The sequence below is a fragment of the Bombina bombina genome, chromosome 3 (assembly GCF_027579735.1).
Source record: "Bombina bombina isolate aBomBom1 chromosome 3, aBomBom1.pri, whole genome shotgun sequence".
Taxonomy (NCBI): Eukaryota; Metazoa; Chordata; class Amphibia; order Anura; family Bombinatoridae; genus Bombina; species Bombina bombina.
Genome location: NC_069501.1, coordinates 793,811,826 through 793,838,488, shown reverse-complemented (window position 1 = coordinate 793,838,488; position 26,663 = coordinate 793,811,826). Strand labels below are relative to the sequence as shown.

At 37.2% G+C, this 26,663-nt stretch overlaps 1 protein-coding gene across 3 annotated transcripts in view; it reads right to left on the bottom strand.

Annotated features, from left to right (window-relative positions):
- Nucleotides 1-26,663, bottom strand: part of INPP4A (inositol polyphosphate-4-phosphatase type I A) — a 430,069-nt gene that overhangs the window by 91,036 nt on the left and 312,370 nt on the right. For 2 of the 3 annotated variants that reach the window (XM_053707704.1, XM_053707705.1), the window contains 3 exons: nt 22,512-22,758; nt 17,893-17,925; nt 1,431-1,603 (listed from right to left, as the gene is read on the bottom strand). In XM_053707704.1, coding sequence (XP_053563679.1) covers nt 1,431-1,603; nt 17,893-17,925; nt 22,512-22,758 — 453 coding nt within the window. The remainder of the gene's footprint in view (nt 1-1,430; nt 1,604-17,892; nt 17,926-22,511; nt 22,759-26,663) is intronic. The other variant, XM_053707706.1, reaches the window with a different exon arrangement.

Below are 26,663 nucleotides of genomic sequence, written 5' to 3'. Positions count from 1 at the left end.
CGGCGTCGACAGTTGCTAAAGTGCCATAAGTCAGACAAACTAGCGATGTCCAGAAATAAGCGTAAGTACAAATTTCTGGAGTCGCCAGTGACTTACGGCACTTTAGAAACGGTCGCCACCTAAAAAAAACTAACTAAAAAATAAAATCTCCCTTAACTGTCTAACACGCCTCCCAAACATCATCCCGACACGTATACCCCTCTATCCGCAATCCCCCCTCTCACTCCTAATAATAATTATATTAACCCCTAATGTGAGCCCCCTACCCCGCCGCCACCTATTTTAACTATATTAACCCCTAATATGATCCCCCTACACCGCTACCACCTATATTAAATTAATTAACCCCTAATCTAATCCCCCTACACCGCCGCCACCTATATTAAATATATTAACCCCTAATCTAATCCCCCTACACCGCCGCCACCTATATTAAATATATTAACCACTAAACCTAAGTCTAACCCTAACACCCCCTAACTTAATTATTATTGAAATAAATCTAAATAATATTAATATTATTAGCTAAATTATTCCTATTTAAAACTAAATACTTACCTATAAAATAAACCCTAAGATAGCTACAATATAATTAATAATTATATTGTAGCTGTTTTAGGGTTTATATTTATTTTACAGGTAACTTTGTATTTATTTTAACTAGGTACAATAGCTATTAAATAGTTAATAACTATTTAATAGCTACCTAGTTAAAATAATTACCAAATTACCTGTAAAATAAATCCTAACCTAAGTTGCGGCGGGGTCCGGGAGCGGTGGTTTAGGGGTTAAGCACTTTATTAAAGATTGCAGTGGGGGATTGCGGTTGACAGGTAGATAGACATTGCGCATGCGTTTTTTTGCAGGTAGTTTAGGGATTTACGGGGCGCCAATACTCAGCGTAAGGCTTACTATGCCTGCATTTTGTGGTGAGGTGAAAATGGAGTAAGATTTCTCCATTTTCGCCACGTAAATCCTTACGCTGTATATTGGATACCAAACTGCGCGGGTTTGGTAGATCACGCTATGGGCCAAAAAACTACAGTCGAAGGGTGAAATATACGAGCGTAACTTCTATGTTACGCCGTATATAGGATACCAAACCAGCACAAAATTTGGCGTCGCCGGCTTTTGCGGGCGACGCTGCATATCGGATCGGGCCCTTTATTAAAGTCTATTTTACATTTAAATATTACTAATAGTATTTTAGAAAATGGCATCAAAATTTCAAAGTCTTTCTTTTTGGTAGTATTGTGCTCACGTAACTATAAAATTAATGACAGCTATGCAGTAGACATATACACCAATAGTTTATATATATCTAAAGCAGAAGGCCAATGATTCTAGAAATTGGTTTGCTTATCTTCTAAATAAAAAAAGATCAGATCACAAATAGAATGTGCCGTTTAGTGGAGGGGCCTTTTACTTACCGTTTGACAGAAAACCACATCCCTGCGGTACTGAAGGCTCAAGCACATTGCGATAGTTGGGGCACTGTCCTGCATAAGTAAAAACACCATGGCTTTCTTTGCTTTGTCACTCATCATGGCTACACAATCAGTGAGTGTGCTCAACAAGGGATAGAGCGCCTCACTCCATTCACCTTGGGTACAAAACAAAATTGTGCTAGTAAATCTCAACTTAAAATTACATTTACAGAAAAAACTATTATTTTCTATTAGAGATCATCAATGTGAGGCGCTTAATGGCAGCCCCTCTTTCCATATCTCTATTGTATATATTTGTCAAATCAATGTATGCCCCTGCAAAATAAAGTAGTAAGCACACTAAGGGTTAAAAATTCAACATTATCTATATCTCTTGGTCACAATTATTATGCCAGTCTAGAATATATATATAGACATACACACACACACATATATATATTTATATACAGTGCTCAGCATAAATGAATACACCCCTTTTGAAAAGTAAGATTTTAATTAATATCTTAATGAACAGAAGAATAACAGAAGAATAATTTCCAGAATTTATAGAACTTTACATTACATGAAATTAAGGTTAATAATATAAGTTAGACTACAACATCTTCAGGTTTACTCAAAGTAGGTGATGTACAAATGAATACACCCCACAACAAAAACTATTACATCTAGTATTTTATATGACCTCCATGATTTGTAAGGACAGCACCAAGTCTTCAAGGCATGGAATTAACAAGTTGGCGACAAATTGCAACATCTATCTTTTTCCATTCTTCAAGAACAACCTCTTTTAGAGCTTGGATGCTGGATGGAGAGTGATGCTCAACTTGTCTCTTCAGAATTCCCCATAGGTGTTCGATTGGGTTCAGATCAGGAGACATACTTGTCCACTGCATCACTTTCACCCTGTTCTTCTTCAGAAATGCAACAGTGGCCTTAGATGTGTGTTTTGAATCATTGTTATGTTGGAAAACTGCACGACAACCAAGGGCACAGACTGATGGTAGAATCTTCTCTTTCAATATAGAGCAGTACATCTGTGAATTAATGATATCATCAATGAAAAGCAGCACTCATGCAGCCCTACAGAATGACTCTGCCACCACCATGTTTCACTGTAGGCACCATGCATTTTTCATTGTACTCCTCATCTTTGCGACACCATACAGTTTTGAAGCCATCAGTTCCAAAAACATTTATCTTGGTCTCATCACTACAGAGTACAGAGTCCCAGTAGTCGTCTTCTTTTTCAGCATGTGTCCTAGCAAATTCTAGGCAGGCTTTTTTGTGCATGGGCTTTAGGAAAGGCTTCCTTCGTGGACGACACCCATGCATGCCATTCCTCTGCAGTGTATGCCGTATTGTGTCACGGGAAACAATCACCCCAGTTTCGCTTTCTACTTCTTTAGCTAACTGCAGTGAACTTGCATGGTGATTTTCTTCAACCCTTCTCATCAGAAGAAGCTCCTGTCGAGGTGTTAACTTCCGTGGATGGCCTGGACATCTCCGTGAGATGGTTGCAGTTCCATTTTTTTATCACTTTTGCTACAGTATTCTGACTGATAAATAAAGCTTTGCTGATCTTTTTTGTAGCCTGCACCTTTCTTGTGTAAACAAATTATTTTCTTTCTCAGGCCTTGTGACATTTCTCTTCCATGTGGTGCCATTGCTGACAGCATAACATGGAAAGGGGTTTTCTTTGATAAGTAATGCTCTTTTATAATCAACTGTCTGCTGGACACCTGTTAAATGAGATATTAGACTCACCTGTAGTTGAATCCTTGTTAATTAGGAATTTGTTGTAAAAACATTTAGCTTTGCTCCAATGACTCATTGGGGTGTATTCATTTTTGCAACATAGTCTTGAATGAATGTGTTAGGAAAAATACTTTGGTGTGGGTGCAAATTAACAAATCTTGGTTGCAATCAATGCATTTGTGGGAGTATTTTGTAGTATAGTGTCCCATAGAATATGTTGTTTCTGAAAGGCAAGTGAAGGTTTTCTGACAAATCTGTTGGGGTGCACTCATTTATGCTGAGCACTGCATATATATATATATATATATATATACATACATATACACACACACACATATATATATATATATATATATATATATATATATATATATATATATATATATACACACATACACTCACCACCACTTTATTAGGTACACCTTGCTAGTACTGGGTTGGACTCCCTTTTGCCTTCAGAACTGCCTTAATTCTTGGTGGCATAGATTAAACAAGGTGTTGGAAGCATTCCTCAGAGATTTTGGTACATGATAGCATCACGCAGTTGCTGCAGATTTGTCGGCTGCACATCCATGATGCAAATCTACCGTTCCACCACATCCCAAAGGTGCTCTATTGGATTGAGATTTGGTGACTGTGGAGGCCATTGGAGTACAGTGAACTCATTGTCATGTTCAAGAAACCAGTTTGAGATGATTTGTGCTTTGTGACATGGTGCATTATCCTGCTGACAGTAGTGATCAGAAGATGGGTACACTGTAGTAATAAAGGGATGGACATGGTCAGCAACAATACTTAGGTAGGCCGTGACGTTTAAACGATGCTCAATTGGTACTAAGGGGCCCAAGGTGTGCCAATAAAATATCCCCCAGACCATTAAACCACCATCACCAGCCTGAACTGGATGGATCCATGCTTTCATGTTGTTTACGCCAAATTCTGACCCTACCATCTGAATGTCGCAGCTGAAATCAAGACTCATCAGACCAGGCAGCTTTTTTTTCCAATATTCTATAGTCCAATTTTGGTGAGCATGTGCAAATTGTAGCCTCAGTTTCCTGTTCTTAGCTGACTGGAGTTGCATCTGGTTTGGTCTTCTGCTACTGTAGCCCATCTGCTTCAAGGTTCAACGTGTTGTGCGTTCAGAGATGATATTATGCATACCTTGATTGTAAACAAGTGGTTATTTGAGTTACTGTTGCCTTTCTATCATCTCAAACCAGTCTGCCCATTCTCCTCTGACCTCAACATGGCATTGTCGCCTACACAACTGCCGCTCACTGGATATTTTCACTTATTTGGACCATTCTCTGTAAACCCTAGAGATCAGCAGTTTTTGAAATACTCAGACCAGTCCGTCTGGCACCAACAACCATGTAACGTTCAAAGTCACTTAAATCCCCTTTCTTCCCCATTCTGATGCTCGGTTTGAACTTCAGCAAGTCGTCTTCACCACGTCTAGATGCCTAAATGCATTGCGTTGCTGCCATGTGATTGGCTAATTAGCAATTTGTGTTATCAAGCAATTGATTGGTTGAAGGGAGTTTAAATAGAGCGTGGGATTAAACAATGTTAACAGCCTGATGAAACGACATATTAGCCGAGAAAAGCATTTCTGTCTTTTTAACTCTTTTTAAATAAATCTTTTAAACACATACCCGCTTTGTCCCGAGTATTTAATCAGGGGTTATTCCTCGAACTTCACACTCCTTCCTATCTGGGCTGATGGATTGGCTGATTCCCCCGAATATTCAGACTGACGCAGCTGGAGAGGTCCACTCTGATTGGTAGACGTACCATCACGTGACCGACTGTCGCGACTTAGAGGTCTCAGCCTGCCGATGATAGCACTGTGCGTGCCAACATTATTGTGAGTTGCCATTTGTCTGCCCCACTGTATGTAGCCAGGATTGACTTTATCACACTATTAGGTGCCTCCATTCTGTCTTTCAGGACTTGAATTGTCATGTGATTGGTTGATTAGCAATTTGTGTTACCAAGCAATTGAACAGGTGTATCTAATAAAGAGGCCGGTGAGTGTGTATGTATGTATATACAGGTAGCCCTCAGTTTACACCGGGGTTAGGTTCCAGGAGGAATGGTTGTAAATCGAAACCGTTGTAAATTGAAACCCAGTTTATAATGTAAGTCAATGGGAAGTGAAGGGGGTTAGGTTCCAGGCCCCTCTCAAAATTGTCATAAGTTAACCTAATACATTATTTTTAAAGCTGTGAAATGAAGACTTTAAATGCTAAACAGCATTATAAACATAATAATATAGATTGTATCATCATCAAATTAAGCTTAATGAACAAAAACATTTGCTAACAGCACCTATTTAAATAATCACAAAACAGACTGTATCATCATCAAACTAAGTTTAATAAACAAACAAAAAAAAATTTTCTTTCATTTTTCTGCAATCATTGTTAGCATGTTAGATAATATTGGGTCTGCACTCATTCTGTGAATTTCAATCAGCTGGACAGGAAGATAATAGGGAAGTGGCTGCTAAAACTTGTTGCTCGATAGCTAATGTCTGCTCTGTGTACATAGATCAATTTCAGGATGTTAAGTTGCATAACTTAACAGCTCTTAACAGCTCCACCTACTGGCTATTTTAATTAGTGCACTTTGCTTTCCAAAGCTTTTCAATAGCAGTCACATGACTGAAAAAAGGTTGTTATTCTGAAACGGCGCAAATTGAACCGGCGTAAACCGAGGGCCACCTGTATGTATATATATATATATATATATATATATATATATATATATATATATATATATATATATATATATACACACACATTATATATGATAACACAATTGCATATGCATGAGACTGTGCATATAAGAGGTATGAAAAGTTTTAACTAAAAAAATAAACAAAAAAGATAAGCCAAGCTTTTCAGTGAAAGAATAATCTGTCATCCACAGAAAAAAAGAGATAACAAAACAAAATTCAAAATGACATGACACTGTCAGAATCTAATGAAATTAAATTTTAATAAATTATGAACACTTATTTCTAAATGAGTCTTAAATACCTTAATGGGCCATTCTAGTGAAAAAAATTACATGCTCTAATTTGTTAATATGTAATTGTATCACTATCTACCCAGCAACTCTTTGTATTTAAATTCTTCAAAGGAGCTAAACACATTGGGCAAGATTACAAGTGAAGTGCTAAACAGAATAAACCAGAGGTCAGACCTCTGGTTAATTAAAAAAATGCCCCCCATTTGCCCCCACAAATAAAGTGGAAAGTTCCTTTATTAAAATAAAAAATATGAGCACCTTTTTTTTGTTGTTGTTTAAACTGCATGAAGCAGTTCTAAGGGGTTAAAGTGAGGGCATGTGGAGTGTTAGAAAAAAAATAATGCAAAGCTTCCAGGCAATGCAAACATGAGGTCGCATTGTGCTTAACTTGTAATACCAGAGCACATTTACATGCGCTGGTATTACTGAGTGGAGTGCAAATAGCTCACTCACGAAAGTGCAATTTTGCGCTCCACTCGTAATCTAGGCCATAGTTAAGTACTGCTTGGGAGCCATAGAGAACTATTGGTCTCAAGCGGAAACTGCTGTTGACCTATTTATTTCTTTTTTGTACAGATGGTAGCTTAAGCAGGCAAAATCAGCTATTTTAAATGACAAAATAACATGAAATCGTTCTCAATGTCACAGAGATCAAACATCTAAGTGGATTCTATATTCTATCTGCTTAGCAGAAAACTTTGAATTCCAGATGAGCAGCAGTTTTTTTCCCCCAAAGTGCAACACATAAATATCTGTGCAAATCCAAATATTTGTGAGTTGCGCCAAAAAATGGCCAAATTCAGCTGTAGCCATATTTAGCACTCATTTGTAAAGCAAGTCTCTGAATAACGAGTGATGCACATGCCTAGAAACTTGTATATTAAATAAGCAATTAAGTGAAGGTAAAGTTTTTCTTTCTTGAAGACAACCTCCCATTTATCATTATCACATTCATGTAGTCGCTAACTTTTTTTTCAGATTTCTGCCATAGTTTTTTTTTTTCTTTCAAGTTTCAAAAGTTTATTGAAATCAAAACAATTACATCGAAATAAAGTGCATAAAATAAATTGCGTTTTGAAACATTACACTTCAGATTTGTGCACAAAATAAAATAAAGGGAGGGGGACATAAAAATAAACTCAAATATGGTTACAATAATTAAATAAAAAAAAATAATAATAAGAGTATCTCCTAGCATGTGTTCCATTCCAACATGAATCTGGCATTACATCGTCAGCGTTTGAGACAGTAATTGGTGTGAAGCTATGTTGGGATATCTAGGTGTGGTTGCAAGGATATTTTTGTATATATGATTCCCAAATAAAAGTCATTTGGGCATATAAGTCTATGTTTTTGTTTTTCATATAAGAATATTCTTCTAAAGATATTCTGCGGTGGCACTCAAAGTGCCATTGACTGAGGGACGGTACTTCATCTGATTTCCACTTCCTGGCAATCAGGATTTTAAAGCTATTGCTTAATATGTGCAGCAGCTTTTTTGACGGGGTGGGGAGTTTGTTTGGGACTTTGTTAAAAAGCCACAAGCATGGATCAAGGGGCATGTCTACTCCTAAAATTTTACTGGATTCCTTGGCTATTTCGGACCAGATGGGAGTTAATTTATTACATTGCCACCAGATATGAGACATGTGACATTCTAGGGACCCACATCTCCAGCAATGTGCCGACTTAAGTCTATATATCTTTTTGCACCTTTCTGGGGTCAGGTACCATCTTTGCACAATTTGTAAATTAAGTTCTACAAATTTACTTGAGACTGAAGTTTTTTTAGTATTAGCAAAAATTTGTAATGCATCTGCATGGGAGATGTCTGTTCCTAGCTCCAGATTCCATCTGTCAATGTAATATGGGAGAAATCCCTGTGGTTGTTGTGACAGCATTGCGTGAATGATTGAGAGTCGGAGTGGGCTTACTACAAAGTGATTCAAATGGCGTCATTAATCTAATCAGGTTGTTAGATTGCGGGTGAAAGGTAATGTAGGAGTGACATTGTCTATAGAAGAGCCAGTCCTTAAAGACAAAGAAACCTGCAGAAATCAAGTCGTCTGTATTTGGAGAGTGATGTTCATTTCCAAGGTGATGGATTTGCAAGGATCGGATAGGTGTACCTATTAGCTTAGAGACTATCGAAAGGCCAGGTCGGAATTCGTAATTGTGAGTTAATGGTGTTAAGGGCAAGTATTTAGATGATATGTTAGGGTATTCTGTGAGGATCTTGTCCCAAATTTTAAACGTTTCTAATATTGATTGAGAAGAGGATTTTAAAAATTTGATTCTGTCTTTTGGGGTCCAACATAACTGTCCTAGATGTCGGTTTTGAGTGATGTCGTGTTCTAATTGGACCCAGGCCTTCTTAGATTGGTTTGAATACCAGTCTATAATACGCTGCAAAAAAGTAGCTCGTATGTACCGATGGAAGTCTGGGACGCCCAGGCCTCCCAACTCCATGGGGAGAAACATATTTTTTTTGCTAATTCTAGCTCTTTTATTAAACCAGATGAAGTCCAATATGTTTGACTGTAATGAGTCTAAAAAACTTTTGGGAAGGGGAATGGGCAATGTTTGAAAGAGATAAAGGACTCTTGGGAGAATATTCATTTTAATAATATTGATCCTTCCTAACCAGGAAGTATATTTTCATTTCCAAGAGGAGAGGTCTGTAATTATCTGCTTGAATAGAGGTTTATAGTTTTGTATAAAAAGCTGTTCTGATGTTGGAGTGAGTTGGACTCCCAAATATTTAAGTGAGGTTTGTTGCCAACAAAACGGACAGATCTGCTGGACTAAGTGTATGTCAGATTGTGGGATATTAATATTCATGATTTCCGATTTGCTTTTATTGACTAAGAAGTTGGATGCTTTACCGAAATCATCTAATTGACTGATAATTTGGGGGATAGTAGTTAAAGGGTTTGTTATGCAAAATAGAATATCGTCAGCGTACAGCATAATTTTGTGATGTGAATTTTGTATTTGTATTCCTGTTATAAGTGGGTGGTTGCGGATCTTTTGTGCGAGGGCTTCTATTGCACACGCAAATAAGAGTGGGGAGAGGGGACAGCCCTGTCTGGTACCGTTGGTGATTTTAAAAGGGGCTGAGAGGGACCAATTCACGTGGACTCTAGCAGTAGGGGTAGAATACATGGCAAATATACGGTCTAGAAATTCTTGTCCTATGCCCATTTTTTGGAGTACCTCTTTCAGGAACTGCCAACCAACGCGGTCAAAAGCCTTTTCCGCGTCCGTTGACAGAACCAAGAGCGGGATGTTTTTATAAGTGGCGTATTCTATTAGCTGAGTAATCCTGACCGTGTTGTCCTTTGCTTCCCTAGTGGGAACAAATCCAACCTGATCAATTCCTATCAGCTGTGGTAGAACAGTGTTTAGTCGTATTGCGAGTATTTTGGCGTAGATCTTAAGATCAGTATTTAATAAAGAGAGAGGTCTATAATTTTCTACAAATTCAGGGTTTTTACCAGGTTTAGGTATGATAGAAATATATGCCTCCAATGTTTGTGTGGAGAATGGACTATTAGGTGTTATAGAGTTAAAAAGGGCAAGTAGATGTGGGGCCAATATGTCAATGTACTTTTTATAATAATAAGTTGTGTAGCCATCTGGGCCTGGGGCTTTCCCAGTAGGAAGGTCTTTTATAGTTTTTCGGATTTCCAGAAGAGAAATGGGGCTTTTAAGAAAGGTTTGTTGGTCTTCTGATATTACTGGAAAGTGTACATCAGAGATAAACTGGTGCATAAAATTTGAGGGGTCGTGTATGTTGTTTGGATGGGAGGCCATGGGTGTAGTGGATAAGTTATATAGCCGTTCGTAGTAAATGCGAAATGATTCAGCAATAGCTGCCGTATCGTAATATGTTTTGTTTGCGGATTTTATGGAAAGAATATAGTTGCAATTAGAATTTAGTCTACGGGCGAAGAGTTTGCTACATTTATTATCTCCTTCATAATAGGATTGTTTAAGTTTAAAGGCTAGGCTTTTACATTCTTTATCTATGAGGTGGGCTGTTGTCTGTTTTATGGTCTGCAGTTCTGCGATCAACTGTATATCAGTGGGGTTTTTTTTAAGTTGGGTCTCTATATCGTTTAATTTATATAGGGAGTCATGTAGTAATCGTCTCTGTTGTTGTCTGTAATGGGATGATATACTAATGAGTTCTCCCTGTACTGTTGCTTTATGTGCTTCCCAAGTGTTCTGAAATGATGAGACCGAACCTACATTCGTGTCAAAGTAATCTTTGATAGTTTTTTGTATCTTTTCGCTATATTGTGGCAAATCTAAAAGTTCATCATTAAGTTTCCAAAGGTAAGGTGATGGGGATGCCGAAGGCCAAGCTATCTTGCATAGTACCATAGAATGGTTTGACCAAGATGAGGGGATAATGGTTGATTGTGTGGTTTTTGATAATGTATTGACATCTGTTAATATGTAGTCTATGCGGGAGTAACGCGAATGTGGGTGGGAAAAAAATGTGAAATCATCTTCTTCAGGGTGATGAACTCTCCATACATCATGTACAGTTAAGTCTCTAAAGCGTTGCTTTATTAGTGAGATAGTCTTGTGTGGTGCGGAAGAAGTGTGGTTTGAGTTGTCTCTGTAGTGGTCTAGTGTAATATTAAAGTCACCACCCATGATTAACATCCCCTTAACGACTTCTAACATTTTTCTGGATAAAGCAGATATAAAACTGTCTTGGCCCATATTTGGGGCATAAGCACTTACCAAGGTAGTAACTGTATTATATAGTTTCCCCACTAGGATTATATATCTACCCTCAGCGTCTCTGTAGGAGTCAAACAGTTGGAAAGGTATTCCCCTCTTAATTAAAATTCCAACTCCATTGGTTTTTACTTTGTTAGAAGAGTAGAATGAGGGGCCAAATTTGTAAAAGAAGGTTTTTGGTTCTTGTCCCTTTAAGAAATGTGATTCCTGTAAGAAGATTGTCTCCTTTTTTACTTTTGATGTCTCTAATTGCTACACTTCTTTTATGTGGATTATTTAACCCCTTGGCGTTAATAGTTATAAAGGACAGTCTCCTATTGGTATGGGTGGTTTTATTCATGTTGTCTAACATCTAAGAGGAAACGTATTTTCTCTCTTTTTTCTTTTAAAAGAAAACATAGTGTTAACGGAGTCCGGCCATATCTAAGGCCCATGTGGAATGTATAGGTCATTGTATAGTTTTGAGACACAAAAGTTTAACAGTATAAATCCTTACTATGATAAAGTAACCATATAGATAAATAATTGGGGGTAGGGAATGGTGGAAAGAATTCTAGGGGGCCTTTAGTAAATGCATTTCAAAAAGCAGTTCAGGCAGATATATTGCGGCTAGAAAGAGATACTGACAATAATGCTGCCTCCCCTAATCTCACACATAGAGAAAGACTAGCTGTTAAATCTTTAAGTGAGAATAATAACATTGTAATTCGTAATTCTGATAAGGGAGGCAGCATTGTAGTCATGAATAAGACTAGCTATTTCAGTGAAGCGTACAGACAGCTGTCTGATAGAGGCACATATCGTCCACTGAGTAGCAATCCTACTAATATTTTCAAACATAGTCTTAAACAACTAATTGCTGATGGAATTACTTTGGGAGTTTTTAAAGAAGCAGATATGAATTCCCTGTTACCTGAAAATCCAATATGTCCCATATTCCATCATGTACCTAAAATACATAAGAGTCTTGATTCTCCACCGGGTAGACCCATAGTGGCTGGTATTGGTTCCTTGCTTGAACCATTAGGAGAATGGCTAGATTCTATACTACAGCCTATTGCCACTTCACAACTTAGTTACCTTAGAGATAGTTCACATCTCTTAAACACATTAGATAACATTAACTGGCAATCTGACTTCACTTGGGTCGTCATAGACATAACTTCCTTATATACCTCTATCCCGCAAAGCTTGGGTATACAGGCAGTTGAATTTTTCTTGCATAGGGACTCCAATTTGGAATCCCCTACTATTGAATATGTTTGTGAGGTATTGAGATTTCTTTTGTCACATAATTACTTTTTATTCGACAACCAATATTATTTACAGACATGTGGCACAGCCATGGGGGCTAAATATGCACCCTCATTTGCTAATATTTTTGTTGCCTGGTGGGAGTTATTATATGTGTATACGCCAACGAACCCTTGGTGTGAAGACATAGAATTATTGGTACGCTATATAGATGACCTTCTTTTCATAGTCAAAAAACCAGTTGATGATACACTGTTTCATGAATTCATTGACTTTTGTAATAACAATGAAATGGGTCTAAAATTTACTGGGGTCTTTAATAGAGTAAGTGTGAATTACTTGGACTTAACCCTTCAAATTATTGATAACCATATAGTGACCAAAACATTCAGAAAACCCACAGCTGGCAACACAATACTTCATGCCACCTCACAACATCCACAACATCTTATTGAATCTATACCCAAATCACAATTTCTAAGACTCAGACGTAATACCAAATCTGATGAGATCTATGAACAACAGTCCATAGAACTCAGAAATAGATTAACTAGAAGAGGCTATAAGTTTCAGAAGTTAGAAAAATGCAGAAAAATGGTTAGCACTCATCAACAAAATGTTTTATATACTAGGCCTAAGGAAAACAGCTTTGAAGACTCAATAGTATTCACGACTGAATATAGTCAGCAGTATCAGGATATAATTAATATCTTAAAAAAGCATTTACCAATACTGGCCACTGATGATGTACTTGGTGAATATATTCATAAATTCAGATTTGTCCCAAAAAAGTCTAAAACACTGGGTCAAATACTATCTCCTAGTATGGTTAAGAATACTCCCCAGGGCACTTCAAAAAACTGGCTGTCCAAAAAAGGCACTTATAAATGTGGGGCCAAAATATGCTATGCGTGTCCTAACATCCTACAGGGTGACACTTTTCACTGTTCTGCTGACAACAACATTTATAAGATAGATTTTTATGCCAATTGTTCCACTCAATATGCAGTTTACCTACTTACATGCAAACTTTGTTTCTGCCAATATGTAGGTATGACATCACGCAATGTCAGAACCAGATTCAATGAACATATCAGGGATACTAAAAACTATGAGTCTGATTCTGCTGTTGCCAACCATTTTAACTATGTTCATTTTTCTAATCAAGCGGAATTGGCTTTGCAAATCATAGACACAGCAATAGTTCCCCCTAGAGGAGGTAATAAGTCCAAGATATTAGAGAAGAAAGAATTATATTGGATTTTAAAACTTAAAACACGCCATCCTATTGGCATGAATAGGGAATGTGATATCAGTTATTTTATTGATAACTAGACTATGTTTGGTCATCAATGCCGGATATCTATGACTTGAAACTTGCCACTCATTTGCCTTTCTGCCTTTTCTTAGCTTAACATTACTGTGCTTCAGCAAATTGTATCATGTCTAACATTAGGTTCTCCTCTAGCCAAAATATAGAAAACCGCATTATTTAAGCTTTTTCTTAATATAAGGTATACATTCCTTTATCTTAGAAAATTATAGTATATATATGTTTTGATTTAGCTTAATTTTCTATTTTTTATCTTGATGCATGTAATAGCTTTATTATTAGCTCCTATACTCTGTGACTGTGTACACTGTAATTTTGTATATCAATTGTTAATTTCAATTGTCCTGTATCTATTCAGCACTATCTATGTTTTTAACCTGTTTTTATTTGGCTGCTGAAGGGTTAACCTTGTTTCTGATTAGCCTATAAATAGTCTAGGTTGTAACATAGACAATAGTCTATGAGTAAGCGCCACTAGGGGGCGCGAAACGCGTAAGACCTTGTTCGTGCTGTTTCCCCTGCCTGTCAGTCTGCCTTTTAACATGGCTAAGTGCCTCCAATAAAGACTTTTTGTTTTTTACCATTTTGCTTGTGGGTCTGAGTTGTAGTGCCTGCCGCCTCCTCTTCTTCGATATTGCTACACGGGCTAATCCTCCGTTTTTCTGGCTACGGCACTCCGTGAGTATCCTGGGGACTTTACAGTGACCTTTCCCTAAGGTTTTCACTTCCGGTTCATTCCGAGGACGCTACAGCTGCGATTACCTTCTTACCCTTTTGGTTCTTGTCCCTTTAAGAAATGTGATTCCTGTAAGAAGATTGTCTCCTTTTTTACTTTTGATGTCTCTAATTGCTACACTTCTTTTATGTGGATTATTTAACCCCTTGGCGTTAATAGTTATAAAGGACAGTCTCCTATTGGTATGGGTGGTTTTATTCATGTTGTCTAACATCTAAGAGGAAACGTATTTTCTCTCTTTTTTCTTTTAAAAGAAAACATAGTGTTAACGGAGTCCGGCCATATCTAAGGCCCATGTGGAATGTATAGGTCATTGTATAGTTTTGAGACACAAAAGTTTAACAGTATAAATCCTTACTATGATAAAGTAACCATATAGATAAATAATTGGGGGTAGGGAATGGTGGAAAACCATAGGTAAGATTGAAATTATCTTCATTTCAATCGGAGGTCCTACAGCAGTTAGGACGTAAGTGGTATGTTATAGAATAACAATGTAAACAATGCATATAGAAAACTACAAAGATAAATCTTCAAATTTAACTAAATGGACCTTATCAAGGTCATAGTGAGAAATAAAAAAATCACATAAACTTCATTACAGCTTATTATAAAGAGTAAAGTCCTGGATAAGCTATAAACGGTTAACTAGAAAAAAATTAGGAAGAAAACATGTTATGCTTTGCAAATAGTAAAATATTAACATCATATTAAACTTTTTGCTATAATGGTTGGATCTCACCAATTATGAAAGGTGTATATTGTCCTTGGCCCAAATCAGTCTCTAGGTGAGGAGGGAGAGATATTCGCTCTGTCCTTTCTTCTTTTGTGTGGCTGTACTTTGCTCCAGGCTGTTTTCTGCATGCTGGACAGGTGAGTTTGGAGACTTTTGGCTGGGAACCATCTTGAGAGGATGACGGAGGGCCTGGTGGTTTCAGAGGGATTCCCAAACCTTTGGAAAGCTTGTCCAGATCTTGGATTCCTTTGTAGATAAGGGTTTGTCCATCGTGGTGGACAATGAGAGTGTAAGGAAATCCCCAGCGGTACTTGATATGTTTGTCTTGGAGTATTGATGTGATGAAGCGGGCTTCTCTGCGTTTCTGGATAGTACTTTGGCACAAATCTGGGTAAATTTGTAAGTCATGATCCAGGTAGGATATCACATGAGAGGATCTAGCTTTCTGCCAGATGGTTTCTCTGTCAGTAAATCTGAGGAACTTGAGGATAGTGTCTCTGGGGGGAGCATTTGGAGGTGGTGGAGGTCGGAGAGATCTGTGTGCTCTTTCAATTTCCATTAGCGGAGCTTGCTGATCGCCCATTAATTGTTGAAAAAGGCCTTGTAGATAGGCCAACATGTCGGCTGCTTTAATTGATTCCTGGATTCCTCTTATGCGTAAATTGCTCCTTCTTCCCCTGTTCTCTAAGTCTTCGATTTTTTCTTCCAAAGCTACCAATTTTGAGTCATGTGTGGAGATTTGGTTGTAAAGAGATCCAACCGCCTCAGTATTGGTGTCTTGTATTTCTTCCATATCCACTATTCTCTCCCCCATTTCAGATATATCTGGATAATTCTTTGGTAATTAAGGATTTGAGCGATTCGAAATAATCCTTAGATGGGAGCTTTGCAATGTCCTGCTTAAGTTGCACAATATAATCCGGTGACGATATTGTGTCTGGAGCAGTGTGTTGTTCCAGGGTGGAGGGCTCTTGAGAGTCTGAGTTGGTTGTTTGAAAAAAGGAGCTAACTAGAGAGTTGTTGTTAGGTTGATTTTTAGCGCTTTTTTCACTTTTGCTTTTGTTTTTAGACGCAATGTTTTTGTTAAAGTAAGGCAGACACAGTATTCAGGGCGTATGAGTGCTTATATATATATGGCTTGATCCGGGTTTCCTCACATAAGTTGTATGTTAAGTTTGAATTACTGTATCTTTAAATAGGCTTATCCAAGTTTGCGGCGTTATATTGTATATGCATAACTTAGGTAAATTTTTCAGGCTGCATTGGTGAAGTATAATTGTTATCCTGCAGGACACATCCCATTTATAGGCTGAGGTAAGTATAGGCAGCTTGATGTGAGAGCAGATTTCAGAGATGCATACCTTTTTAAGCAGTATTGGAGCTCCTGTCAGCAAATTCTTAGAGTGCTGCATTAAGATAGTTCTTTTTGCCTCAGGGTAATATCTCCTGCGTGCGTTATAGATCCAATATGGCGGCGGTGCGTTCCTCACCTCTCATGTCCTTAAATGCTGCGAGCTGCGCTAAGCTCATTTAGCCAGAGAAATTCTTACATCTGAGTCTCTTATTGTTTGTCCGTGGTATGTGACAGTTTACTAACGATTATCACTGTTTTAGAGCTAAGAGGTCCCACTGCTGTAACGGAGCTGCGATACTGTGTGGCCATCCACTTCCTGGCCAAGCTCCGCCTCTCCAGATTTCTGCCATAGTTTTAATAAAAAATACATTTCTAATTCCCTACCGTTTGGATCCCGACTCCTCCCCATCCCTACTTCCTCCTTCTTCGTTGTGTGACGTCTTCAGCGGTCCCACCCATTCTCTACATGTCACAAATGCATGTTCACAATCTTAGATTGCAATGCGCATGCGCAAATCGCCGATGCTGCTTTTCAATGCGCATAATCGCCGGTCAATATTTTCTACTGCACATGCACAAAATCAAATGGGTGCGCTCTTGGAATTAATTCAGAAGAAAAATAAATCACGCATGCGCAAATGAAACAAGGGGCGGATGATGTCGAGTGACGGCCGCCTAACGGCCAGAGTTTCAATTGGTTGGGGAAAAAACGTGATCAACACAGAAAAAAAATAAAAAATACGGGTTGAATTAGTGAATAGTTTATGCATAGTTTTATAACGGCGATATCTTAATATATACACACATATATAACAATTGATAAAAGTCCTATTTATTTTTAAAAAAGAATGCTATACTAGATGGACATTAGGGTGAGTTTACCTTCACTTTACTCTCATATAGAAGAGAACTGCAAGGCATTAAAACCTCTCACATTATCATATGCTACTTTTTTAAATGAACCATGTTTATAGTTAATTTGAGAGTAATAAATAAATATAAAGTGTATTATTAACTTAAAGGACAGTAAAGTAACAAATTAAAATGTCATGATTCAGATAGAACATGCAGTTATAAACAATTTTATAATTTACGTCTATTTTTAAATTTGCTTCATTCTCTTGTTATCCTTAGTTGAAGAGCAGGCTCAGGATCAGCAATCCACAACTAGGAGCTAGTTAGTGACTGGTGGCTGCACCAGCTGTATATGTCTCTAGTCACTGGCTCACCAGTTTCAATGAACGATACCAAAAGAATGAAGTAAATTTGGTAATTGAAGTAAATACAAAAGCTGTTTAGAGCTGCATTTTGACTTTACTGTCCTTTAAAATAAACAATTCCAATGCTTTTTAATGCAAGGGATAAATCGTAAAGCATAACATCTGAATGATAGCATAATCTGCATCAACAAAAGAGCAACTAAAAAAGTGCAAACCTTTGTGTTGGAAAACAAAAGCCATGAATGGAAAGAGCACATACCTGGACCAGGTTCTTCAGGTGCCGTGGAGGAATCTGCACAGAAATGGAGGTGCGACATGCATGATTAAGGGAGCAGCAAATTAATAAAGAACATAAAAATCCCAAAAGCAAATTAAGTTTAAGCAACAATAAGTACATAGCATTAGTTAAGAGCTCGCCAAAGAAACAAGGCACACAGCAGCAGAAGCTGAAGTTGCTAGGAACAATAAGGTAGGTCTGCTGAATAAAAGCAAGGTCTTTGCAACAAAAAAAAGATTTTATTTTATAAATCTACATAAAAAAGTTCCATTTGTCATGGTGTAAATATTAGTCCTACTCAAATACAAATGCTGAATCGTATCTACTTAAAGCAAGAATGGTTTAAACTACAGTAAATATTAGAATACTTAAATAGCAAATTTCATGCTTCGTTTCTGAAAGAAACAAGGTAGCAATATTTGAATGCAGGTCAGAATATTTTAATAATGAATTGGTACAATTTACCTGTTAAAGGGACACTGAATCCAATTTTTTTCTTTCATGGTTCAGATAGAGCATGCAATTTTAAGCAACTTTCTAATTTACTCCTATTATTAATTTTTCTTTTGTTCTCTTAGTATCTTTATTTGAAAAAGCAGGAATGCAAAGCTTACGAGCCGGCCATTTTTGGTTCAGAACCCTGGATAGTATTTGCTGATTGGTGGCTGCATTAAGCAACCAATCAGCAATGCTCTGAACCAAAGAAAGGTCGGCGTGTAAGCTTTTATTTCTGCTTTTTCAAATAAAGATACCAAAAACACAAAGAAAAATTGATAATAGGAGTAAATTAGAAAGTTGCTTAAAATTGTATGCTCAATCTGAATTGTGAAAAAACATTTGGGTTCAGTGTCCCTTTAATAAAAGTCAGTGCTCTGAACTGGTTTATCCATTTTATATAAATGTGTGTGCAAATAATGCAGCTGTGTTAACATTATTCTGGATCAGTTTATCTGTACAATTTATTCATGTATTTACCAAATTGTCAACAAATAAAAATTGAACATGTACAAAAACATGTACTATTTACACACATTGCGGAACAATATAAATGGTCATTTTTCAATAAATAGAAAGAAAAAGAGAAATACACTACAACAATCAAACAATAGTCTGAATAGATTGCCTAATCTGATTATTTTAATCAAAGCTATGTATATACTGTATATATGATGCAAAAATGTTGTGTCTATATTTGGCACAAAAATTATATACAATAGATGTTATGTCCTATAATAATAATAATAATAATAATAATAATAATAATGCACCGTCTGTTAAACAAAACAATACGCATACTTTCACAAATGCTCAGAAAAGACATACACACGGTGAAATGAAGAACAGGCCAGAATATAAAGCACCGCAAGAGGAAGTGTTTAGGCCAGGGCATTGCAGAAGAGACACATAATGCACGTTCAATGCCAGAAATGACTGCTTTTTGTTATATGATTTGTTAGCCATTAAACCCATACTAGGATGACTGACCTGTCTCTAGTCTAAACAACTGTCACCTGAGCCAGCTAAATAGTTTACTAGTACCTATCCATATGAAATAGATACATGTAATCTCAATGGCAGTTATTTCTTTTTCTTGACTCATTCTCAATGAAGCATTCACTAAATTAACTTGTTTTTCTCAGAAATCTTTGGGTAATGCTAGAAAGAACTGAGGTAAGAGGAAGCCCTGTGGGAATGAAGGGAAAGTAAGAGACAAACTTTTGCTTTTTGTACATAGGAAGAAAACAACACTTTATAATGGATTACAGATAGATATTGTTGGCAGATGGCTAATCAAGTCTGCCCCACTCAAAGGGATCTTAACCTATCTGAGGGGAATTTTACTTTGCACAAAGCTTAAAGGGACTTGACACCCACATTTTTTCTTTCATGATTTAGAAAGAGAATGCAATTTTAAACATCTTTCTAATTTACTTATATTAGCTAATTTGTTTTATTCTCTTGATATTCTTTGCTGAAAAGCATATCTAGATATGCTCAGCAGCTGCTGATTGGTTGCTGCACATAGAAGCCTTGTGTGATTGGCTCACCATGTGCATTGCTTTTTCTTCAACTAAGGATATCTAAAAAAGGAAGCAAAATAAATAATAGAAGTAAATTGTAATGTTGTTTAAATTTCTATTCTCTATCTGAATCATGAAAGAAAGATTTTGGGTTTAGTGGCCCTTTAAGAGAAGAATATAGTTTAAATGGATATTTTTTATGGTTCTACATCACAGTGTCCAGATAAGGGATATCCCCCTTGATGGTTTGTTTAAAAGAGAGTGAAACTAGAATCATTTCCTATTTTATTTTTTTTGCTGTTGCTGCAACAGAAGAATGCAACTGTCATCTGGAAGATGTTCAGGAAAATGCCAGAAGAGAAATATGAAAACCAGTGCATGGAGTCTGCAGCTATACACAAGACCAATATTTACTGCCATTTTGAAATACTGCATAGTGAAACATGAAACACAGAGGGCGTGTTAAAGTGTAATCTAGAAGAATGCTGCATAAGTTAGAGAGTATTTTCTGGTGGCTAAGAAATGTAAAATTATATGCAAACTACCTGAAATACCCTTGAATGCCAGAAACAGGAAAGGGAATTATGTGCACACTGTACTTATATATCATGTCTAGAATGAGGTATACCCTGAAGGGAATCAAACCTCAACATTTATATGAAGAACAACCTCTACTTAGTTATGTCTAATAAAAACTTGGCAGTATACTGGAATGGAACAGAAAAGGAGTCAAAGGCCCTGAGGTGAACAGGCACATAGAGGCCCACACAGTTCACATAAAGGGAAAAGAGAGGGTACAGAGCTCAGAGAAATAAATTCAAGTTTGAAGAATCCATCCAATAGTGAAGAAAATGTGTAAAGAAGCAGATAATATTTGTATAACTATTAATAGAAAAAGATTTGCCGACTTTACCTTGATGCAATAAAAAGTCCAATATTTATTGTATCCAAATTATACAGAACGTTTTCCAAATTTATGCCATAACAACAATGATCTGACGCGCTTCCTGTGACACCAGGCACACTTCCTCAGATCTAAGAGCTGATGTTTACCTCATGGCAAGGAAAACCAGATATGGACCCTTATCCCAACAAGCAATGAAGACATTAAAATAATAATAATTATAGGACAAGCTCTCAGTCTGTTTCCAAAAAGGAATGCTGTCCTCAGGGAGTGCTCACAAGACACCCAAGGAAGAAACACCTGTGACAACATGGCTACAATCCAAGTCTAATACAATACATTTTTAGGCATCAAGTGGCCTCCATATAGGGTCCAATCCAGCTACAAGCCCTGACAGAGGTCAGGCCTTGCCAAACCCTTGTAGCATAAGGTGACCAATAAAATAATACCAAGTTTTCCATTTGATTTGTAGAAGTAAATAAATCTTGATACTCAGAATATAGTCCAACAATGACTGTCCAAAAAGTGCAGATAAGCACCTGAATAAGTGCATCACATAAATGCTGAACAATGATTATGGCATTGAGTGCCAAAGTGTGCACCAACAGCTTGCCCTTTATTTAACAGCTGAAGCATACTACCGACAAGTAGCAGCAGTGCAAAGGTCAGCTGAATGTAACAAGTAAACACAAAAGTACAAAGTAAATGAAATAAAGTAACATTTTATGTAACTAATAGTTGCTTATTTAGAACCAATTTGGTAGAGACTTTGAAATAAGTTATTGGGCAAAATACTAATAGGTTTTTGAGATTATTATAGCAAAATCTTCTACATTACATTGTCTAAAGCGAGAATTAAAATGACGCATATACTGTGTATATGGAGAAAGCTGCCAATTAAATAAATATGTTGATCTTTGTGGGGATAAATATTATTTTAGAAGTCACACTATAGAAATAATAACAAAAAATCTTAAAAAAGGGACAGTAAACACCTTGTAATTACAATCCATTTATGCTGTGTTGCTATGGAATAACATATAAGTCTTAGCATTATTAAAGAAAATTAACATCCTCTTTACTACAATTGTTTTCAATAGCCAAACTCCACCCACCATTTGACTTATCTGGAGGAGCCAATCTGGGCTTTGGTCAACAGACAACAAGGCTAGTAACTGTCAAAAAGGTAGTATAACATTTGCAGTTGTTATTTGATTAAGACAATTAGGGACACAGATGTAGCCAAGTTAACCTTGATAAGTCAGGAGGGTGCCTTTCACATTCTGAGAATAATAAACTGCTCAATTTTCAGAGCTAAATTCTCTAAAAAGGGAACTAAATAATGAAAATATATTGCAATATGTTTCATTACACATAACTAAATATTTTATACAAAAATCCCAAAGTGTTTACTGTCTCTTTAAGAAGAGAATAATGCAACAATCTAAATATTACATGTTGAACAGCATTTAGTTCTCAAAGTTACACTACAGAGCATGATATAATCTATATTAATTGTATAGGTTATAAAAAAACTTACAAGTCAGAAAAAAATATACTGCAAGCCTGATTTAGATAATTTGTTCTCCACAGCTCAATGCGGGCATTTCTGGCATTGTGGTAGGTCAGGGCAGCAGAAGACAAGAAACCCGAAAGAATGTCTCAGTCATACGCACTTGTATGTTGGGGACAATGGCATGCAGGAGGTGATGGAGATGATGGTGTGAAGGCCTCGTCATCAAAGGCCTCTGGATTAATCCAGTATGCACGCCTTCTCTGATTACCTTTCTTGCTAGAGCAGCCGATCTCACAGTGGAAGACATCTTCACAGCTATCACTGTGCAATCGTTCCTTTTGCAGAAGCTTGTCTACCCGCTGGATAATACATTCTAGGCTTTTTTCAACATTTGACCAGACTTTATCCTAGAAATAAGCATAGAACAAGAATTATCATTTGAATAGTAAAAACACATATAACATTAACATTTAAGGAAATGCAAATGCATTTATTGTCAAAGTTGATGTTATCACACAAACTCATAAAGGCAAGGAAAGTCATACGTTTTACTCTGCATCCATTGCCAGACATTGTATGCATTACAAACAAAAATAATAATAAAAAATTAAAGGGACTCCATCAAAAAATATTATTTTGTTATTTAGTTATATATACATTGAATGAAAGCTTTATTTGTCCTTTAAATTTAATATCCATGAAGGTATTTTGAGTAATTACATGTCAAAGTGCTGTCTTGGGAGCATCCATTTATTAATTTGCCAAGATTTGTCAAATTCAAAATGCAGACTGAGATGCTGCCAGTACATATTGCCCTAGTAAATGTAATAAAAGGAGTGCTGGTGGTAAAACATTTACCCTTTCCAGTCATTTTCCTCTATTATATTAACTGTGGCTTGTGCTAACTATCAGGTTTGTAACTAGTGTTTTTATTTCTTTGAGAGGACAAAATTGTTTATATATATATATATATATATATATATATATATATATATATATATATATATATATATATATATATATATATATATATATATAGACAGCAGGCAGGCCAGCACTCACGGTTAACATTTCATCCACGCAGGGTGCTTCCATAGTATTGATAGTAGTAAAGAATAGGGATGCACTTGCCAGGATTTCCAAAGTTACCTTTTAATGCAACGTTTCGGGCAAGGGCGTATTTAGGTTTTGTGCTGCCCTAGGCACTCAAAATTCTGCTGCCCCCCCAAAAAAAGGAAAAGGTTTTAGGCCTTTTTTCCCCTTAATATTTTTTGGGGTCAGTGTGTAAAATGTTTTTTTTTCTTTGTTTTTTTCCATATCAATTCAAAAGAAAATGGTTAGCAAAACACTTGCATACAGGTGGGTTGAATTGCATTCATCTCATACCATTTTCTCCCTGAGAGAAGGGAGAGAAAAGAAGGGGAAGGGAGAAAAGGGAGGGAAAGGAAAGAAGGAAGGGAGGGAGAGAGAAGAGTGTGGAGGGAAAGAAGGGAGGGAAAGAAAGGGATAGAAGGGAGCAAGGGAGGGAGTTGAGAGAAAGAAGGGAGGGAGGGAGAGAGAAAGGGAAAGAAGGGAGAGAGGAAGGGAACTAAAGAAGAATACACTTTGAAAACTATCACTGCCCTTTACGAAAAACAACATACAGTAATTACCATCATTCAAGTAATGAAACGTTTTAAGTGTCCGTTTACTATTTACTCCGTGGGTTCATGAATGCAGAGAAAGTTAGCTATTAGTAGCTAACATACATTAGCGCTGAGAGTTTATGATTAGACATCACAAGCTGATCTAAGCAGTGCCCAGACACATCCAGTCTGTTAGTTACTAACACCTGTAATAAGCACTGCGCTCCCAGATCCACCACAGCTGACAAGGGGAGGCAGCATATCGGCACAAGTTCTTCTCCAGCCTCACCTTGTAAGCATATCCCCGGGCAAGTTTCTCGCCAAGAACGCTTCCACTGCAAAAATGCCGGTGGCTCTAAATGAAGCAACGGTTTAAAGGAGCACTGCCTGTAAAGAGTGACCTTAATCAGTGCACATGCCTGGTCTTCTCTGTAAAAGCCTGCACTTTATCGCTCACTGTACTGTGTGCTGGCTTTTAGAGAGAGGATAGGGCAGATGTGCTGCCCCTCCCTAATCTGCTGCCCTAGGCACCGGCCTTGTTGGCCTAGGTCATAATACGCCCCTGGTTTCGGGGTGTTATCCCCTTCGTCAAACAATATATGTCCTTTTTAATATGTCCTTTTTGGATTAAATGTCTTGCAACAGGTTGGTCCGATGTTCCCTTCAGAATGGCAAGGCGTATAGAAGACCTATGGTTGACCATTAGAGTCCTCAAGTCGTCAGTCGTTTTACCAACGTAAAACAGGGCACAAGTGCAATGGAGTAGGTACACAATATACGTAGTTGTGCATGAAAGGCGATATCTATGCTTGTACTTCATCTTCTTAGTGGGGTGAGTGAAGTAAGGTCCTGTCTGTAAGGCACTGCAGGTCGTGCAGCCAAGACATCTGAAGCAACCTGGTTTTGTTTTCTCCAACCAGGAGAGATTTTATACTGTTTTCTTTTCTTTTGATGGTAGGTCAGCTGGCCCGGTCAGTATAGGCTGCAGTAGGCAGCACTATTATGCTTTATAGGTTATATTGTGTGTGCCCCCCCCCCTTTCCTATTATGCCTTTTTCAAGAATGGGGGCCGCTGTTTTTTGATAATGGTTGCTATGACAACCATTTGCCAGCCATGATTAGAATAAGGCGCATACGGCTTATGAGGTCTTGGATATCACATGTCCCTTGGGGTTTTTCACTATCTTTATTTTTATTTCTACTAATGCTATGCATACATTTTGCTTTGTGGTTCTTTCATTTAGATAGGGCACCTGGTGTTCACTTGTAGATAATGTTTAGATGATTAGGTAGTCGCACACAGTGGGGGTCTTCACCTGCTGATTATTGATAGTGGGAGTGGTATCACAGGTGATGACCTGGAACTGAATCACATAGGTTACTTTAAAAGGCACGGTCGTAAGTAGGTTGCATATTGTTATTTTGTATTGTCTGACGAATGGGGTAACACCTCGAAATGTTACATTAAAAGGTAACTTTGGAAATACATGCACACACACACACACATATATATATATATATATATATATATACACATACATACATACATACATACAGTATATATATATATATATATATATATATATACATACAGGTGGCCCTCGGTTTACAACGGTTCAATTTGCACCGTTTCAGAATAACAACCTTTTTTTTCAGTCATGTGACTGCTATTGAAAAAGCATTGAGAAGCAGTGCGTTGATTAAAATAGCCAGTAGGTGGAGCTGTCCGCTTGTGTTGTAGCACAGATATGCAAGCCAAGCAAGCTGAAATTAATCAGTTTAACCAAACATGAGCTATTGAGCAGCTTGCAAAGGAACAAGATCTTCCTGTCTATAAATCAGTCCAGATTGGAATGCATAGAAAGAACTGTTTGCAGAAAAATGCAAGTAAAGTCTGTGTTGTGTGATTATTTTATTAGTTTTATAATGCTGTTTAGCAAATATTTTTGTTCATTTAACTTAGTTTAATTATATATTCTGTGTTGTGTGATTATTGTATAGGTTTATAATGCTGTTTAGCATTTAAAGTCTTAATTTCAAAGTTTTAAAAATAATGTATTAGGTGTTACTTATGACAATTTTGAGAGGGGCCTGGAACCTAACTCCCTCACTTCCCTTTGACTTACATTATAAACTGGGTTTCAATTTACAACGGTTTCGATTTACAACCATTCCTTCTGAAACCTAACCCCGGCGTAAACTGAGGGCTACCTGTATGTATATATACACACACATATATATAAAAACGAAAAAAAGAGAGAGAGACACACTCAGCTGAGACAGAACAAAAGCTAGAATAACTTTCATGCCTGTTCATGTTTCAGTGCCACTCAGGTTGCAAACTCTTTCAGCACACTATGCCTTTTCACAGAGAAAAAATATCATGTAGCATATCAGTTTGACCCTGCCCAATGACAGTCCAGCCCCGAAATACCAGGCAATTCTTCTCTGAACAAGAGAAACAACCCCAGACGCATGTTTCGGGTTTCTGTGGGCCCCGTCAGTGAGGTGCAGTTGTATCTCTCTAGGGCATGTGTGCACGGAGTCCACGTCTGGTTTCCCCATTACTCTTATGGAGACGTACCACAGAGAAAAAATATCCTGTAGCATATCAGTCTATGCATCCTGAGTGGCACTGAAAATGAACAGGCATGAAAGTTGTTCTAGCTTTTGTTCTGTCTCAGCTG